General features: G+C 49.2%; 1 protein-coding gene across 1 annotated transcript in view; it reads right to left on the bottom strand.

Annotated features, from left to right (window-relative positions):
* Positions 1 to 19,771, bottom strand: part of LOC125950999 (heparan-sulfate 6-O-sulfotransferase 2) — a 61,988-nt gene that overhangs the window by 33,828 nt on the left and 8,389 nt on the right. Inside the window, exon 3 of the mRNA XM_049679475.1 lies at positions 10,965 to 11,298. Within this exon, the coding sequence (XP_049535432.1) occupies positions 10,965 to 11,298 (334 nt within the window). The remainder of the gene's footprint in view (positions 1 to 10,964; positions 11,299 to 19,771) is intronic.

Genomic DNA, 19,771 nt, shown 5'->3' with positions numbered 1-19,771 from the left:
CTCAACCGTGCGCTTTGGAACAAAAGATTGTTTACTGCGAACGACACGACGAGAGATGCAAATGCGCCGCAACGAACAGTCCAAAGGCCAAAGCCAAAGACACTTCAACGAGCATTCCCTTTTTGGTGCTGCTCTGGACGCAACGAAAGCACTAATGTACTCCAGAGTGTGGTGGTGAGTGAGCGAGTGGGAGGTGGTTTGTAATCCTCCGTCGACGGGGTGGGCACCATCATCAAGCTTCGAACTGAAAGAACCGCATCAGCATCCCAGACTGCAAAAGCGCGTGAAAAAGAGGAAAGCAGCAGCAGCAGCAGCAGCAGCAGAAGAAAGGAAGGATTGGTTCGAATGATTCCTCCTGCGGGATTGTTATTTCCTTTTGCAGGTGCTTCTCTCATCGAGACAATACACAGATTCGGTACCGGAGTGACCTGTGAAGAAGAGTGAAGTTCCTTGCAGCATTCAGGGACATTCGAGTGGTCGAAAGCACTCGTACAAATATAGCAAACATTCAGCAATAGCAATAGCGGAGGAAAGTCTTACTTTCGAAGACAAGCGAAAGACGTTGGCTCGACGCGGTTCTTTCCATGCACTCTAAGAGCACTTTTACCCTCGTCTCTGATGTAAAGGATCAAGCGGTCGAGCGGAAAACTCTCTTCCTAGGAACAAACCGGAGAAAGAAATTTCAATCCAAACTCTTTTTACCCTTGTTTCCGATTTCCTGCGTTCTACTTCTACTCCGGTAAAACGAACGAAGTATAAGTGTTCCGTATTGTGTGTACTATATTTCGAGCTGGAACCTCCACACGCGCTCTCCCGAAACGTGACACGCACCACTCGACGAGTGCCTTCCCCGCGTGAGTTGAGGAAAAGTTGACTGATTTTGCGAATTTGAATTATGTGGCAGCATGGGAGAAGGAGATGCGTAGTGTGTTTGAAGAGGTGGAAGAGAAGAACCCGTAAATCTCACTTTCCGATCCGACCGACCGACCAGCTTTCCATTCTCTCGCAGGGGTTACAAGTAACAACATGAAAAGCTATACCGACGACGACGATGACGACAACGCACCGGAAAAGGGGGCCACCAACACCACCGAGGGCCCAGAGTACCCCAGGTGGCAGAGTATGCGTCGTCGTGTCCTCGCACGCACAAAAAAGAAGGATAAAAAAATATATATGAAAAAGGAAAAAAAAGGATGGAGAATGAACGAATCTAGGGAAAAGCTGACGTGCACGATTACTTTCTTATGCAAATAGATGCATGTTAGAGAAGATTAAAAACTTCGGCATGAATTATTCATTTCGGTATGCTTCTTGCGCCCGGCCCGGACTCGCGCGGTTTTGGTTGGGTTTGGTTTTTCATTTCAACCCCCGCCCCCGACAACTTCCACCTACCCACGTCACATACACAGAGTCTAATGGCGGCGATGGTGGTGGTAATACACACGAAACGCACCGGTGCCTCGTCTTCCTTCCACAGAGTTGACAAACATAACCACCAACCAAGGATCGAGGTACATCAGACCGGGCCAACACGCCGGCTTCATCATCATCATCATCATCAGCAGCAACAGCAGCAGCAGCAGCAACGGTAACAACGGCTGTGGAGCTTCGGTCCTTATCGTTTGCATTATTATTCGAACATTCGGCTAAAGAAGGATTGAAATTCGAAATCGCTTCCGACGGGAAAGGCGATCCTCGCGCGTTCCACATTCTACCACAAATAATGCGTCTGTCCCGCGCTGGGGCTTCAGCATGATGATGATGATGATGGTAAACATTATTCGCAAATGAAAAAAAGGATCGTATTTTCCACGATTTTCCAACCGAAGCACCCCCTTTTGCATTATTTGTGGCCGATCTCTGGTCGCCGAAGTTCGTTACACAATCTGTGCATCCGGTGTGGCTGGGTTTACATTAGCAGACGCCGGGGGTTGAGGCCACACAGGCGGACAGGCGGACGGTAACATGTGAAGCAACAGCGTTGTTGCAATTAAAAATAATGAGCGACGGTGTTGATTCATTCGAGCAGGATGTGGTAGCATCATCAGCCATCATGCGCGATGGATGGGAAACTGGTCGCGCGAAAAGGATTTTAAGGATCCCGCGTCGGCTGCGATGCGTGGCTTGAACAACAGAAGAAACATTCTTATACGATAGATAACTTGCATAAAGCGTTCTAGTCTAAGTGCTGATTGGAATGGTTTTCCTCATGGGAACATGAAACTCGACAGGACCTATTTAAATGTTGAATAATTCCAACATTTTTCAGTAGAATTTTAATTAGTAGCTGTTTTGACGAAGAAAAAAAAAAGAATATAACACAGTTTACATAAGTTAACTTCAATTTCCCAATTAAGAAATTCCTTAACTTTATATTTGATAGCAATGGTGGTCGTTTGGCCTCCATTTTAATAACTCGATGCTACTACGTTCCCCAAAACCCACTTATGCAATGGCTGATAATGCTGATCATCCCCTTCCGCTCGCTAGCTTGTTCGGTAAGTTGAGATTCTTATGATTTACGTCATAATCTTGGCCAAGTACATCCTTACCATCAGTCAAGCACCGAAGCCTGGGACGGGGGATGTTCTTGGCATTCATCAACCTACAGAGGGAATAATGTGGCCACTGGCGGTGGCCACCAGTCACTCAGAAAGCTCCTCCACTCGACCGAGTTCGCGACCGGACCGGACCCTACAAAACGGGAGACAAACGAAACGTAATCCGTTGTCAACAATTGGAAATTCAAATCAGTGCCACTTACCCGAGGAATATATATTTCCATCATTTCTCATCTGCCGGTCCTACAGCGACGCAAGGGAGATAAAGAGAGACCGACAGAGAGAGGGAGCGAGAGAGCGAGAGAGAAAGTAGGTCCGCTAATCGCGAGGAAAATTCATTTCGTATCCTGCGCAATGCAAGAACCACTTCGACCATTCGTGAAGTAATTGCCTCGGGCGGGGGAAGTGAAGTGGCGGCGAGAAGAAATATGATGCCCCCTCCTCCCATTCGGCCCAACTAGCCCGCGCCCCTTTGCTGGTGCGCGCATACTCTGGTTAACCGGCCAAATGGCGACGACGACGACGATGCACGACAAACAATGGGTGGTCCAGTCCACGCGAGATGCAATCCAGATGATAACCCACTTTCAGCCAAGCGAAGGGTGCAATCTGCTCTCTCTGTTTGCTAAATCCAATTTTCGGCTGGCAAATTTGTGTAGCGGCTACCAATCTCTTGTGACCAGCGGTCGGTGTGGTCCACCAGGACACGGACAATCGCATCGCGGACGAGGCTGCGGTCGTAACACATAAAATATGGAGCAAATCCGGATCGGATAGCAGCAGCAGCAGCACTAACGCGGTAGCACCTCTCGGTAAAACTCGGTAATAGAGCATTTCGTGCAAAAATCATTACCTTCCGCAGGATTTTTGCGGCTTTTTCCAGCACGAGTACCCGGGGTGGCCACGGGGGTGGCAGAATATTTGAATTTTCATCTTCGCCTTTTTTGTTTTTATTACTCTTTTATGATACCGGAGAGGCATTCGTCTCCACCGGCACCTAACTGAGGATCAATTGCCAAGTGCCGCGTGGTCTGCAATTGGACCACCACCAACGGATATAAAACGCATTTTCATCGATTTCCATTCCTTTTTTATCATTCCAACATCGACCGGTACCGAATTCGCTCGACGGGTTTTAACATACCGTTTGGAAATTGGGCCAGCCATCGTCGGAACACGAGAACGCCCTTCTACCTTCAACGACTCCCAGCAGAAAAGAAAGCCAATACCGGCGCGGCGGGTCATCCTCGTAGTGCAAGTGGAGAGGGCCCTAAGATAAGAATTGCGCGCTCGCTCGCTCAATCTTTTGTTACGCGAGTCAATCGATTGGATTTGTGAAGAATCAAGAAAACCGATGGAAAGACCGACCGTTTTCCATTGCGCAAAAAATAAAATCCGAAATTGACCGAAAATCACGAAATCCCCAAGCTAAGCATCGAGAATCGGCATCAGTAACCAACCATACCCGGATAGAAGCCCGAATTCTAACATCTACGGCCGGTGGGTGATCGAGAGAAAGTGTCCTTCCGAGAACACGAGATGCAATGGATCACGGCACGAGAAGGGGGAGATGCAATCAGCGGAATGGATCCGGTCCGGTGCGCCCAAGAAGCGAAGGACTCACCAAGGAAGAACCTTATAGAAAACGTCGCGTTCTATCCGTTCTTCCGTTCCTTTCCGGCCAGAGTTCGATGGTTGCGTTGCTCGAAGACAAAGCACAAACGAACGTATGGTCGGTCGGTCGTAACGCACAGCAGCATCAGATCAGGACGCTTCTTCGCTACTTCATTGTACCCACGAGGCTGAACCTTTCGACTAGTGCAGTACCGAAGATGGAAGAATGCTTCTCGCAACGCAACGCATGAACTTGCGTGTGCTCCTTCTCCTGGGTGTCCTTTCCAGGCCAAGATCTACGATCAGCTTCTGTCTGGTCCCAGCACATAAATCTAAACCCATGTGTGCAGTAGGAGGAGGGGTTCCCACATCGTGTATGTCCTACACTCCGGAAGAAGCGCTAGGACCGTTCTTGAGCGAAGGAGGAGCTACATCGGATCGGATCAAGGGATGTGTGAATCGTAGGCAATTGGTATGCATATTTTGGGCACCACATGCCCACCTGGTAGCTACCAATAATGGACCGTCGGTTCTCCGAAACCCTCAGAGACACACACATAAAGTGAACGGGAAAACGAATGAGCTAGCGTCGCTGCTCCTTAAAGGATAATTCAATCACTTTTCGCCACATTGCTGCAGCTTCTGGGAAACAACAACAACGTCCACAGTAATGTTCTCTGTTCCACCGAAAATACGAATACCCCAAGGCCGATAGCCGCCGGATTACGCAAGAAAGCAGACCGCAACCGCTATTAGAGAGAACTCCTGTATTGGAATTTTGCGAACCGCGAAATTCCCCCAAAAGCCATGGCCATGGGGCCACGTCGCTCTATGGAAACTAAATCGCTTCTCTCGCTCGCTGTGACCGTGTTGTTGTTGTTGTTAGGTTTGTTTTGGCTTTCCTTGGGCCGCTCCCCGTCTATTTCCGCGACCATCGGTGGAGGCGCGCGAATTCATTTATCCACCGGAAACGCAAACAACTTCCCTCCTCCCCAACCGGGGGTTTTTGCTTACCGAAACGACGCCACCACCACCACAGGAAGGAAGGTGGATTACATGGTTTCGGAAAGAATAAAATGAATTCTGCTTCCACTTCTTTTTTGTTCCGATTGTTTTTCGGTCGTTTCCGGGGGATGAGGATGAGATTCAGTTCTCGAGGGACGCGCGAGACGAATACACCAGCCGAATGTATTTCGATTTTCATTTGCATTTGCGTGGTGGTGTCGCCTCTCTCTCTCGCCAGCAGTAGCAGCTTTGCTTTGTTTTTTCTTCACGGATCCATGACAGTATCATCATTACCTTTTTCTTCCCGGTCCGATTCCGGTTCGTCATGGTCGCGGTTGGAGACAAAATGCCACCCGCAAACCAAGCAACAACAACAGGAGGAAAAAAACCAAAAACCGGGAACGATGGTCTATTGTTGTACTCTGGAGACCACGAACTGTTATATTGAAGTTTTCCGGTTTCCGGTTGGCCAGTCGATGGCGACACGCGGGCGCCCTACTCCCTGAAGGGGGGGGCGCTGAAGAGACCATCATTCGGTCACCGTGGCCCCGTGTGCCGTCATCGTCAACTGGAGGATACTTCCGACCGACCAAGCGACCGGTGAATTTTGGAGACATTAAATGAATTGCCTTTTCCGGTATTAATTCTGGTCGCTTGGGCGACTGGATGCAAAGCAATCCACCAGTCGAGGGATCAACCTCCTATAGAGCACCCATGCCTTGGGCACCAGGGGGCACACCAAAGCTCCCATTCAGCTTACAACTTCCTCACCCTATCCTGGGGATATTGATGATGAGGTCCCCTGTTTCGGTCCGGAAGTTGTTGTCCCTTTCTGCGAGCCCAAACCATGAGGCGCCATCGCCGGCGACACTTGGGACAAGATTACGATGGGTCGTATTAACGACTGGATGAATGGTTAAGCGCGTGGGTAGTGTCCGGATGTGCGCAGAACCGCAATTTGCAATCCTGGCCGGCAGAGAGAGAGCCTGAAGCCGGAGAGGCACACAACTGTCCGACAATAGCTCGAAGCATCCGGCGAGCTTTCCGGATGGTCCGGAAAGGATTTCGCGAAAATACCGAAATATTCGTTGCGTATAATGGAGGAGCCGAGCCGTAAAGCCCAATGCCGACGACGAGTATTATCAGTCGGCGCCGTTAAGGTCGCAATTCGTCCTTGTATCCAATTCCAAGGCTACCAAAGTCAAATGAAGGTTTGAAAAAGGGGTCGGTCTGCAATTTAAAAGTTTGTCGCCTGCAGCCGTTTTATCTAATTGGACGATCTTCAATCACTCTCGGACCGCCTCTTTAAGGTCATTTAGTCGAGGATATCCGTCAAGTACATTTGGGTAAATGTCAAAAATTAAATAATTACTTCCGAATGATTACGCCAGTAAGCAGTTTCCTCTCGAATAAGTAAAACATGAGCTGGAAGATGCATTAGGAACAGCTACTCCAATGTCACTCCCTGCTTACTGGTGAACATCATTTATCCACACTGCAGACGCCGGGATTCCAACAAATCCCGGGACAAATTGATTATGTAGACAGGAGCCAGTGCACAGTGCGTTTTTCTTTTTATCAATAAAACACTCGCCTTTTACCGCATCATATTTTTTCTCTTCTTGCGTTCAGAGAGAACCGCGCAAGCGTCGCTAACGAAGTGACCAACAAGAAGTACAAGCTGACACACAGGCAAGTCAAAAGCTAACCGGAGCGAACGAACGAAGCGGACACTAATAGGGACGGAAATAAAAACTTTTTGCCCTTTTTCCGACATTACCGGGCTGACACACACACACACAGAGACACAGGCCCCACGGTGAAATTATGGGGTCTAGGTCAGGGAAGTTGTTTAGGGGTTGTCAGGCTGTTGGTTGTAAAAATAGCTGTTTGCTGGCGCCACCTCCACAGCGCACGGCAATGATCGGTGGGTTTCAGGTGAGTGTGAAGGGAACCCGAGGGCTAAGCCATTTAAAGTAGTTAGGAAAACCCGATGGCAGGGCGGGGGGGACAAACAATGTAAAACCAACGCGGTGTACCACCGTTTGTACTTCTTTTTCTCTCTCTCTCTTTCCCTTTCCTATTTGCTGGTGAATTGGATCCTTCAGTTTACGGATCGCGTACCCTGGAGGCAATCTACCGCAACTGCTCTCTGGAGTGTGATTGAGTAGCATGTACAGCCGCGCGGGCCACTGCTGACGAGGTGCTGGATTGTTTCTCCGGTTTTATTCTCCGCCCCTCGTTCTGTCGCTCTCGCTGGGGTTCTATTGATTTTGATGAAGAAATGCAATTTTATGCTCCAATTCGTTCCACCATTAGAATAATACATCGAGAAACGGTGCTGCAAACGGGCGCGCTGCACGGGAACGTGAAAGTTATTCCGATATGCTGATCATAGTATGGTGGTCCTCTTCCCCCCCTTCTGCTGATGCAGGATCTGTGCTGTGCGCTGATCTGGTATCATCATCGAAGGAGAACTGATATTGATAGCAGAATACGCCCGAATACACAAATTGAGATCACACAGTTGTGTTGGTGATGGTAGAAGGTTCCTCATCATACTACGATTCTAAATGGATTCAGCTTATAACCATTCCCCTAGTTATAAGTAATACAGCTATTAACATAAGGAAGGTTACGTAATTTATGAAATAGTTCCAATAGTTTCGCTCTAAATATCCAATTCATTACAAACACTCTACTTCCATAATCGTCGCCGAGTTCGTTAAGTCAATCCACATCAATGGATCGCTTTATCCATCGCTTGCCCTATAGACATCACACTAAATTGCTTCAATTCACGCTAGAGCAAAAGGTCAACCATCTATGCAACATGCAAATCAGGAAGGTGGGGAACTGATAACAAACTATATCCAAATGGCAAAATGGTGCGCTCCCCGCCCAAATGAAGCAATTAGAGAGCGTTATGGAACACCGGCGAATGACGTGCGGGGTTCGTTCTTTTAGATATACTTAATCAGTGAATCGGTTTGACCAGGCTCCAAAAACCAGGCCCGATTAACCCCCATTGAGAATCGCCGATGCTTTCAGCGTCAATAGCCACTGTGCACGTTGTTATGCTGCCGATGTCGATTGGTCAATTGAATGTTCCACGTTTCGGCACCACCCTTCCGCTCATTTACACACGAACGCCATCCAAATCCGCGCATTCACAAACTCAGCATTAATCAGTGACATCAAACACCAAATACACGGAGCACAAAAGGCAGCCAACCGGTAGCGTGGGATCGTTTTTCATCCCGATACTGGCACGAAACGAAATAGAGCAAAAGCGTTCAAAGGGTAGCGAGCGAAATAGAGCAGCATGGTGGTGGGGGTGGCGCAGCCGGGGGATTTGGTTTCGAAAAGTCTGGCGTCGTTTTTGTTACTTTGTTACCGATCGGATTCGTTGCAATGCCTTCGATAGGTTTCAAACGTTCTAGTGTATCCCCGCCCGGGGAGAGGTGCAGCACAACCAGAGGGATGCTGCTTTCCGTTAATGATCGCATACGCCCGCATTTATTGATGTTTGCTCTGTACATGCAGATCGCAGAGTTTTCGAATGTTTCATATAAAAAAAAACGTAGCGAAGCGAATTATTTTTTCATGTATCCCGATTATATTCGAACGCGTATCTGGTGTACGCGCTGTGCTGCGTGTCAATTGCAGTAGTTGACACTCAGAGTATGTGAGACACTTTTGGAATTTAAAACAACACCCCAAAACTCTCCCGTTCTGTTAGTTTCATATTTGTTTTTTCAAAACAAAAAAACAAAACAAAAGGTCTCGATTATTCCAGCCATGTGTTGTTGAATATTTATTTGGCCACCACGGGGTGTGCCCGAGAAGGTCGTGCTCGCCGCCATCATCCACAGTGACTTTGTTTTCCGCTCATGTACTCCTCTCTCCAGTCTCCCCGGTGCACACTGCACACTGGTGACTGCAACAGATGAATACTTTATCCGTGGCTCATCAATTTTAAAATTTGATCATCCTGCACCCATCCTGCTCGCCTTTACGCGGTTAACCCATCCAAAACTAAAACCATTCCTGGCAGAGGATCCCTGTAGCAGCAGCAGCAGCAGCAGCAGAACCAACAGCGACAGCTAACTCCCCCCGTCACGTCAATCGAAGCGTACGAACGAAAGCTTCAAGCGGCATCTAATATGCAACACATGCATTCCCTCCTCTGTCTGGCACACGCTTCTGTCCGTCAGCTAGCAAGGGTGTCCCCATCATCATACGGCTGTTGGCCGTAGAAACTTCCAAACCAAACCACCAACCAAACACAACCTGCTGCTACTGCAGCATCGTTTGCCGATTTTTGGCAGTTTTGGTAAAGGATCCACATCACGATCTGCAGCACTCCGCACCAGCACCAGCACCAACCAGCAAACTCCGCTTGCCGACGTGGCATTTTGACAGGACGTGCATACTAATTACACCAACCAAGGGGAAGGGGCGATTGCAACCACCCAAAACCAACCAACGAACCGCAGCGATTGAATGGCTTGTGTGTTTTGTTTGCGTGTGTGTAGGTGTGCAGCGTTGGCAAAGCACGAGAGGAGGAGTTGAAACCGACCGTCTTTGGGAAGGTGAATGGATGGATGCCACACGCTCTACCACCCCTCCAGAGTCCAACCCAGCAATTAACGTTTTGTGTGTCCACGGGACGTGCCAGGAGAAGTTTCGTTTCGCCCAAAAACTTCTAAAATCCAGCAGGATACCCGTCCCGTCCGTTTCTCGGTGGTAGTGGTAGAACTACTTTCATCGAACACGACCAAAATTATAATTTTCTCATTACCCCCTTCCGCGCGTGTGAGATGCACGCACGGTTTGGTTCTAGTTGGTTCTGCAACCCGGCACCCAGGTTAGTGGTGGTCTGGTGGAGATCTGAGTGGTTCTGGTGGTACACGATTGCGTGATCTGTCCCCGGTAATGAACTCTACTCGAAAGGCTCGTCAATAAATCGTCGACCCGTCGGTCGCTCGTAGTGTGGTTTTTGTGCTGTCGATTCTTCAGCACCTCCGGGCACCACGAGCATTTCATTCCGCGAGTTGCATGATTTATGATTATGATTTAGGCAACGCTGCTCTTGACAACCCCAACATCCCAAAAAAAACAACCAATCGATGAGACCACGACCACGTGCGCGCGTGATCATCGTTTAGTGATTTTCCATATTTTCCTCAAACTTGCGAGCGTTGCTCGGTCTCTCTTCCTTTCGCTCGGCCTGTGGTCTATCAACGGCACGTTTCGTGCTGGTCACGGGCGGTGCGCTGTGGTATGCGCAACAAATGGTTATGCTCCATCAACACCGCATCATCATCATCATCATCGCGCTTATACCAACCAGTAGAACTTCTCTGGAGCTATCGCATGTCTGCAATGGCTTATCGACGGCACCGAGGGATAAAATAAAGTTTTACAAATCATCCGGCGGCAGTCGGTTTTCAATTTTTGGGTTGAAAGTTTGAACTAAACCGAAATGATGATTCGTGGCACGTCCCTCCTCCTCATTGCCATGCAAGGCACACCACCGTCTGGACAGAGACGGAACGGAACGGAGCGAAGGACAGTCGCAGCTGTGCGACGCGCAATCGGAATGTCCTTGACAGTCTCCCCCAATGTGCTCGCGCCATTTGATCGACGGAAAGGAAACCGTCGGCGTCCTCCATGTAAGATAAAACCGAGATATGCAGCTAGCAAACCGATTCGCCGGTTGCACCTTTCCAAATAAAGAACTAATTAGTGCACCGCGGGGAATCCGGTATTATCACCTACCGGTGTAGCATGGTGGTAGCTCGTCGGTTGTTGCGTGCCGCCCAAGGCACCAGTGGCGTGCATTCTTCCACGTGGCGCCCCGCTGCACGTGCCGGAACTCGGACAGGTAGCGGGCGATCGGTTCGCGCAGTAGCGTGATGTAGAAGTAGCGCCGCTTGGCCGTTTCGCCCTCGTTCTTGTCCAGCTCCTGGTCCACACAGCCCGTCAGCTCGGTCCAGTCCGCATGCAAACCGCACTTCCAGCCGGTCGAGTAGCGCGAAAACAACCAGTTCTCGTTCCGGTGCGGTCGGAAGCAGTAGCATCGCTTCTTCTTCCGCTGACAGGTGCACGGGCGCTGCAAATGAAACAAGAAGAACAATGAAATGAATTTGAATGTTTCGAAATCATGGGAGCTGGGATCATGGGAATGCCATCCGAAATGGTGCATGATAAAACCTTCGCGCACGGTCCGTGTGAAATATGCACCCTGAGTCAACAACTGGGAACCTGCCGCAAACCGCGGCGCTACCGGGAACTCTCCTCCTCCTCATCGTCTTTTCGAACACGCGGAAGACACTCGAACGCAGGATAATAGAATGGTGATGAAATTCGTTATCTCGCCATGCCACGCCTTATGTGCAAATGCATAGCACGGTGCAACAACAGAGGAGAGCGCAGCATAAACCTCGACTCCGGGCTACCGGGCTAGGCCCGCCATCAGCAAGCTCATAGTTTTGTGATATAATACCAATGGAGGTCCTGCCTGCAAGTGCTGCCAGCAAGTGCGAAACCGTACGGGGAGCGTAAAAATAGCTGGACGGAGAAGGAGAAGGACGTCTGGTGTATGGGTGGTGGTGGTGCGGTATTTCCCTTCTCGAGTCAGAAGACGCACGGATCTCCGACGGGAACGTTTATTTACTTAAACCAGAAACAGCTCGACCACGTTCCGGGTTCACGCTGGATGAGCCCCGGGGTGGATAAAGCGGGTGGTGTTGGTGTGCTGCAGCCACGACCGAGGACCGTTCCGCAGTCCGTTTCTGATCTTAAGTTTATTTAAATTCATTCATCTCCTCATTTGGCGCGTAGCCCGTTCTCCACGCAGCTCGCCACTCGCCCCAGACACCGCGGGCCGTGTCGACCATAGATCATCGTCATCTGCCGCCACCATCAGCGCACCCCCCTCAATCTACGACCTCCAACTCCGGCCTGCGTACCGTACCACAGAAGGGAACGGAACCAAACCTTCTCCTGTATCTTCTGCTTCTGCTTCCTCCTTCCTGAATTAACAATAAGTGCATAATTTCATTGCTTTATTGCCGCGATGCGTGCCTGGGACGTGAAGATGTTTACGATGGCGACGACCGCGCCGCGCAACCAGTTGCCCGCCACCGGCAAGTTGTACGCTTCTCGGGAACCAACCAAAGCACGAGAGAGAACCCGAACATCGAACACGTATTTATGATTGTCTGGCGTGGCCAAGTAGCAGTGGCAGTGGATGCAGATGATTGGAAAATGACGATCTTGTGAGGCCAAGACAAGTGTGGTCATGTAACAGGAAACATTTGTTCGTTTGTCCGCATTGTCGGCATGGAAACAAACCATATTTTTTCCCCGAGCTCAGTAAAGGCCAAGAGGAGATCATTCGTCAAATCATTCACGATCATGTTGGTAGACTTCGACATAAGGAAATGCTACACACGGTTCACAGGAATGAATGTTTAAGCAGTTTAGGCGCACCACCCATTCATCCCATCTGCAATAACGCATAAACAATCCGGTGCGGTGAGCAAGAGAGTTGAGCGAACGTTTAGTTGCATTGCAGGCAATCGCTTCACTTCGACCTCAGGGATGTAAACTACCCAAATGCCACAAACTCACTTACGTACTTATCATGTGCTACAACCGACGAGTGATATTGGCTTGCCACAGAAGATTCCGCCACCGCTCGTGATCGTCCTGCTATTCTGGCGTCAATGTAGATTTCTTCACTCCATCTCGATTTGGGCCTACCACGCGCTCTCTATTCATGCGGAAGTCCTAAGAAGACGTTACGGACTGGGTCGTCGTCTGCCATTCCCATGACATGCCCAGCCAGACAGAGAAAACGTCATACAAAGCGTATAACACCGCATTGTATCGGCTTCTTCATCGTCCCTTCTCACAAATGCCGCAGAAGTTGGTGGAAAAACATAGTTTGGAACCCCTAAAACCAATTCCACGGCCGCTCGCTCACTCGCTGCTTGTCTCCCTAGTGCTACCAGATACCGTATTAATATTCCGAGAGAAACATGCATTAAAAGTGACAACATCCGCTTGCAGCAGCAGCAGCAGCAACACCGTAGACACAGGCCGTCTGACGCTGGGGTCGCGAATGGGATGTGTGGTGTGCATCGCGATGAAGAGGATATGATGATGAACCCGTCGTCGTCGTCGTCGTCGCCACGAACCACCCAGCTAGCCAGCGAGCCAGCCAGGAACAGCAGTTTGTTAAACAGTTGTCCCGTCTCATCGTACCGACATGTGCGCGGTTGGTGGTTGGTTACCGGTGGCTTATCGGAAGGTGAATCTCAAAACCACCAAGACGCGCGGCTGTGCAAGCAGAAGCCCATGAGCAGCGAGAGCCTAAAATAACCTTTATCCAACCATTTGACTTGAGCAATTTTTCTCGTCGGATCCGGCCGAACTTGCCGGCATTCTGCACACATGGTAGCGCATGGTGAGTATGGAAGATTGGATTATGATAACCGTCAAACCGGCTTCAAGACAAAACGTCAGAAAGTTTGAAGTCCGCATCTGAGTAGGAACGGCCGGAGGCGGCCACCACACATATCTCGATAAGTTCCTCTTGTGGGTTTCTTGGGGATGGTCGCTCGCGCCCCTCGTGCTCCGTTGTATAAAGTCAATTTCGAAACCAACGAAACCTCAGCTAATAAGAGCGTCACAGATGCGGTAGCGTCACGCCTGATAGTGTCTTGCGCCCTATCTATGTCGAAAGTTGGGCATCTTTGGAGTAATGTATTATGTGCTTGTTGTTGGATCAGCAGTTTCCTCCCGGCGACGACGACGACGACGCACAAAAGCTGAAGACACAGGTTGACAGACCGTTTATCTAGAACCGGCTACTGATAACGCTGCGTGCTACTGACGGTATCCAAGGTGGTAAGATGCTCGAAAACATCGAAAGTCAAAGCGAAGGGGCGTGCGTTTGACGATGATCCACATTCACAGAAGCAAACGTATCATCAGCTGCAGCATCAGAAGCTGCTGAGCAAACTGTCCCCTGCCATTCGGGCAGGGTGTCGCTTGTTTACAAAACGGGGAACGCTGCAGCTGATGACGAAGCAGAAGAAGTGCGCGGATGCTGGATGGATGCTGTTGTCTGATGGTATTAGTGGTGGAGATGTTTTCAAAAATAGAGTCGCGCGCCCATGGACTGCCACAATGATGCAACGAAACACTCGTCATCTTACAACAGCTCTCGGAATGCCCGTCTTAAGTGTCGAAATTGGACAGCAGAAATTTCCATTATTGCTATATATACACACACACAAACACTGCTAGTTGGCGATACGCCAAAAAGGTTAACAGAAGAGCACCGAACCGTATGTTGTATCAAACAAAAGGTAAAACGTCATTTCGTTTGATCAAGGATTTATGTTTTATCGGGCAAATACAGGCAATACCGACGAGTGCTAGCTAGGCAAGGCATGAAGGCGGACAGAGGAGCGGCATAAAATCAATTAACAAGTTATGAAAATTGATCCAAACAGGACAGCACAGCGATGCTTCCTGGGATTTTAGGGGGGGTGCATGACGCCACTACTGTGCTCTTTGTGTGACCCCCGGGTTTGAATCAGGCCACGAGCAGCTCACGCAAATGATGCTGCACCGGGGACAACCTCATCGGCTGCCAATCAAACCTGCCACCACCATTTCCTCTGGCGCCTATCCACATCCACATACCTATCCGGAAGGCGAGTGTGATATTGCGAGAGAATCGAAAACTTCTATTTATCATCTTTTTTCGAATTCTAACAATTCAAACACAATTCACCAGCACCATACTACTACACCTACCTCACACAACCAGCCATTCGGCCTATTCTTCAATAATCGCATTAAATTCAGGCCCCGGAAAAGCCGGCTTACCCGGGAGTCCGCCTGTCGGGCTGGCCGGTCAGGACCCTCGTGATATCATATCATCGGCCATGCCTGGTCTTCCTCCTCCTCCTCCTCCTCCACACAGACACAGACACACGCGCCTGGCGATGCGAAATAGAACGGATGCACTGGGATATGGGAAATGCCCGTCGCAAGTCAAATTGAGGCCGATAAAAACATGATCCGTTCGGAGGGTGCCCGACACAACAGTTCCGTTGGCAACTGGGTTCGGGTGGTTTGTGATACGCAATCGTCTCTAGATTGGACCGACTGACAGACAGCCAGACAGCCAGCCAGCCAGCGTGTGTCACCACGTTGCATTCGCTCATCGTTGAGAGGATCAAATTAACGAAGAATTTAATATTTTCACGGGTGTCACGTCGACAACGGTCCGGACATTATAACTAGACACCGATCGCGTACCGTGGCGTTATGGTGAAATTGTCCGACATCACCGTGCCCCGCCACTAGGCCACTATTAGTACACTGAACCCAGCGGATAAGGGAAGTTGCACCGTAAAGCCATCGTCCTGTATGCAGTTGCGTGGCGAAACATGATCGCCGACGTAGACATTCGGTGCGACGATTTTTTTTTTCGGCCTTCATTCATGTCTAACACCGGCCAGCGCGTCCCCCCGCTAGAAACCGCGGTTCCAGCAAACTCTATCCATACTATTCACCGGATACCCGTCAAAACGGGCCCGTTATGTGCCGTGATGCATTTTGGGTGTCGCTTTTTCATGCGACATATTCGACTACAATGCTGTGCACTTCACACCACTCCACGGTAGACAAGGCAGAGCCCAGAGTGCCATCCATACCGTTGTGTGTTGCTTCCTTCCTTTCTTGCTGCTGCATCGCTACACCTCATCGCAACATGGAAAACATGGACGACGTGCCGAATTGATTTTAAGCGATTTTTCAACAAACTTTTTGGTTTGCTGCTTCTCCAATGACACCCTCTCGTTTGGCCGCTTGGCGGAGAAGTCATCGTACCACTGCCAACCGGAATGTGTATGCGTACGGTTTTGTCAATTCAATTCTCACGCTAGCGTGCACCGCGATAGGGATGCGATGCTCTGGCTCCGGGCGGGGGGTGGAACAATTTTCATCTTTCTCCCAACCCGGGCTCTATCAACAGTTTGCTCCCATTTGACGCGTCATTTTCGTAGGCGAACGATCGAAACCGTTGGTCGGACAACCTTAGGAAGGGGAACCGGGGCGAGGGGTCTTGGGAATCTGGTCGATGGTACAACTTGTTGCAGTGGATTTATGCTCTCCCCGCAGGAGGAGGAAGTGTGAGGTGAAAAGGTGGAACACCGACCGACCGACCGACGACCGAGGTGCCGAAGTGCCAAAGTGTCGAAGAAGTGAGATGGAAAGATGGTTTTCCCGTAGCTGTTAACCGAATTTATGATTTATGCTACAAGTAGATTAGTCAGAAATAGAACAAAGACAATTTGCTTTCAAAATCTATTTAAAAACGCAAGAAATTATGCTAATTTTAACCGAAATAAAGATGTTGATAGGAGGAGGGCTTTTGGAAGACGAAAAGCATTTCAGGGGCGCCAATCTGCAAACGTCTTGGGATGCTGATGGTATGCAAACAAAAGATCAACTGGTGGAAGCATTAAAGTTAAAGTTAACCTTTGAATGTGTTTGCAAACCGTTAAAATACCATTGTAAAGAATCATAATGTTCTTGGCAATGAATACAAAATAGATGAACAATCAAAATCCAACATGTTCTAAGAATAACAATATACGACATCCAATTGTTTGTGATTTTGAAATAAGGACGCAATTTGAAGTCATTTTTATGTCAAACATTTTCTGTCTTTTACTTGCTGCACTATTACAATTGACGTTATAGTGAAACTAATAAAGAAAGGAAGCAAAGCTCTGCGTTTGGTAACATCAGAAAAACAACAAAATTCGCCTCACAATTCGTAAGAAAAACAATCAAAGCGGATTTGGTGTTGCCAACAACTGATCATCTTGAACATCTTGAACTCGAAATAAAACTAAAATTAGACGTAGACGCTTTTCAAATGTCGAATGTGGCAGATACTGATGCCACTGAGCCATTATTTGGAATTCTCTTGAAATTTTGAAGTAGTTTCAAGCATGAAAATGGTCCACATAAATCATTTTAATCTTCGCAACACCACACAACACCAAAGAGAGCGTAAGTTATTGCTCCATTTCTCATTAGATAAATTTCGCAGCACGCTATCAGCGGTAAAAGTCTTGGCAAATGTCGAACATCTTCACAGTTCGACCTTATGCCTTGTGAAGAAAACCATACACAACAATAAGGCACCATTAATTACCGATTGTGTTCTTACTGCTTGCTGGTAAAAGGCTGTTAAGAAAAGGCAATATCTGTTTAAAGAATGATTATGATCCGCAACACAATCCCTTCAGTCCCGCCCAAATACAAAAGGGATCGCGCGCGAAATTGCCACAAAACATTCCAGCAAACAAACAGTTATCAGCCCGTAATTTATGGTGACAGTTTTCTCACAACGTTTGGCAGATTTTGCCGTCGTCGTCGCCGAAAAAAGGCGAAAGCTGCCGCATTTCTCCGGTACTTGAGCAGCTGATTCCGAAACCCCTTCCCACAATCGAGGGCCGACACCCTCGACACCGTTGGAGGCGCGAAACATTTTCCAGCCCACCTTCTTATAACGGGAGGTGCGTGTGCCGGACAAAACGCCGGTACACCTTGCAGTCACTTTTAAAGTGCCAAACAATAACTATTTTTCATTCTAATGGTCGGTGGTTTCGCCGCTCCGAACTCCGACGCGCAACGGTTAATCCCAGGGAAAATGAAATTTCTGGGAAGAGCAGCTGGCCATGTTTAGGGAAAACAGCGCGCGACAGTTTCCTCGGGTTTACCGCTTTCCTTTGCCGACTTAGAATGACGGACGACCGCACCGAGGACTCCGGCAGTTCGGTTCCGTCGGCCGCGCCGATGGCAAATGATTTATGTCGCAACAGTAATGGTTTGCTGCCCCTCCCCTTTTCGCTAGTAGTTAATGGTCCTCCAGCAGCTTCGCCCGACGCCACTTTATCATCCAAATGTTAATGCTTTCCCAGTACGATTTCCAATTTTTCATCATTCGCTGAGTAAACACACTCCAGGCGGGGTGTTAAAATGAAAGAAAAAACTGATTTCAAAACTCCATTCAAAAAGGTTCTATGCTACGGTCATAGCCCCCCCTCGGCGTCGACTGGTTGGCGCTGCAGGGATAAAAAAAAACAAAACTCCAAAAACACAAAATTAGGTAACACTGACGGGGCGCCCGACGGCGATCGGTGATCGAATTACGAAACGGAAACCAAACAACAGGAACAACAGGTTGCCAGGTATTCCACAGTAGGAGAGCGCTAGTAGGAAGAGGAAGAGGAGAAGCAGACGAACGCAACCCGTGGTGCCCTTGCTACACACGATTCACGCGCGTTTCCGGGCGCCTCCCCTCCTATCGACGTCGACGGGGCCAATAAACCGAACCGCAATTACGCACCCCGCTGGTAATCGCCAAAAATAGCATTTTACTTCATCAAAAAACGGGACCTCACGGCGCGACGGCGACAGCGGCGACGGCGTTGAATCCTAGAACAACAAACGCGACTAGAGGGCCGCCATTGCGCGGGTACCATTCACTTCATGTTTGGACGCGCTATGGGCGCCAAGATGTAGCATATCGGTAATGGAGGCTGGCCACCGGTCATACCAGGGATCGATATTCCAGAGTTCGGTGTAAGGAGTATTCCCGGAATTCCATTCTCCATCGGGCAAGAACGGAGGATCGACAACCAATCAGAGTGTCCGCAACAAGGAAATGCGCAGCAGAAAGCAACGGAAAGAACCTATACACACACCAGACAAACTGTTCCTTAACTAATCGCACGAGAAGCCACAGGTCGTCGTGGCGTTGTTACTGTTGGCCACACCCGACCTCCCCGTCCGTCTGCAGTGTTTATGGGCGACCATAAAAATAGAATTTCGGCCGTTTCCTGATTTAAATGTCAACGTGAATAAAATAATGAAACGAACGCACACCACCGAACCGTGGTGCCGGATGCCTTCCCATAACCCTTCTCGGGTTAGACCACAGAGAATCGGTCACTCAATCGACACATCGAAACCCAGGGCCGATCGATCAGCAAGCAACTTCAATCTCCTATCTGCACTAACATAACACCATAGTGGCGGTGACGTACTTTCGAGGGATTCTTAATTGTGTTGTGCTGTCTAGAAGCTTGAAACAGCTACTCCCGGTATGACACTAAACAGCGTAAGCACTAGACAAGACCAGGCAATGGTAGCCTGGGACAGCATATAATTTGGAAATGAGGGAACAGTGTCGACTCTTCTCTTCTCTTCACCAATTCCAGAAGAGATGCTTTTGCATGTTCGATGTCGAAACCCATAAAACAAACCCAGTTACTGACAATGCCCTTCTTCGTCCGATGCATGCTGCAAAGAGACGGACACACACACGCAGCGAGCTGTCACAACATCGGCTTCCCGTCCCCGCCCACTGCACCACACAAATGCTGCTCTCGGATCTGCGAACGAAGAAACCGCTCGTCAATGCGTCGCCATTTAAGGTCACAAAGGGGTCGATGACAACGACGACGACGACGGTGACGGGTGAC

The sequence above is a fragment of the Anopheles darlingi genome, chromosome 2 (assembly GCF_943734745.1).
Source record: "Anopheles darlingi chromosome 2, idAnoDarlMG_H_01, whole genome shotgun sequence".
Classification (NCBI taxonomy): Eukaryota; Metazoa; Arthropoda; class Insecta; order Diptera; family Culicidae; genus Anopheles; species Anopheles darlingi.
The sequence above is the reverse complement of the archived record's forward strand: the minus strand, read 5'-3'. Positions and strand labels throughout refer to the sequence as shown.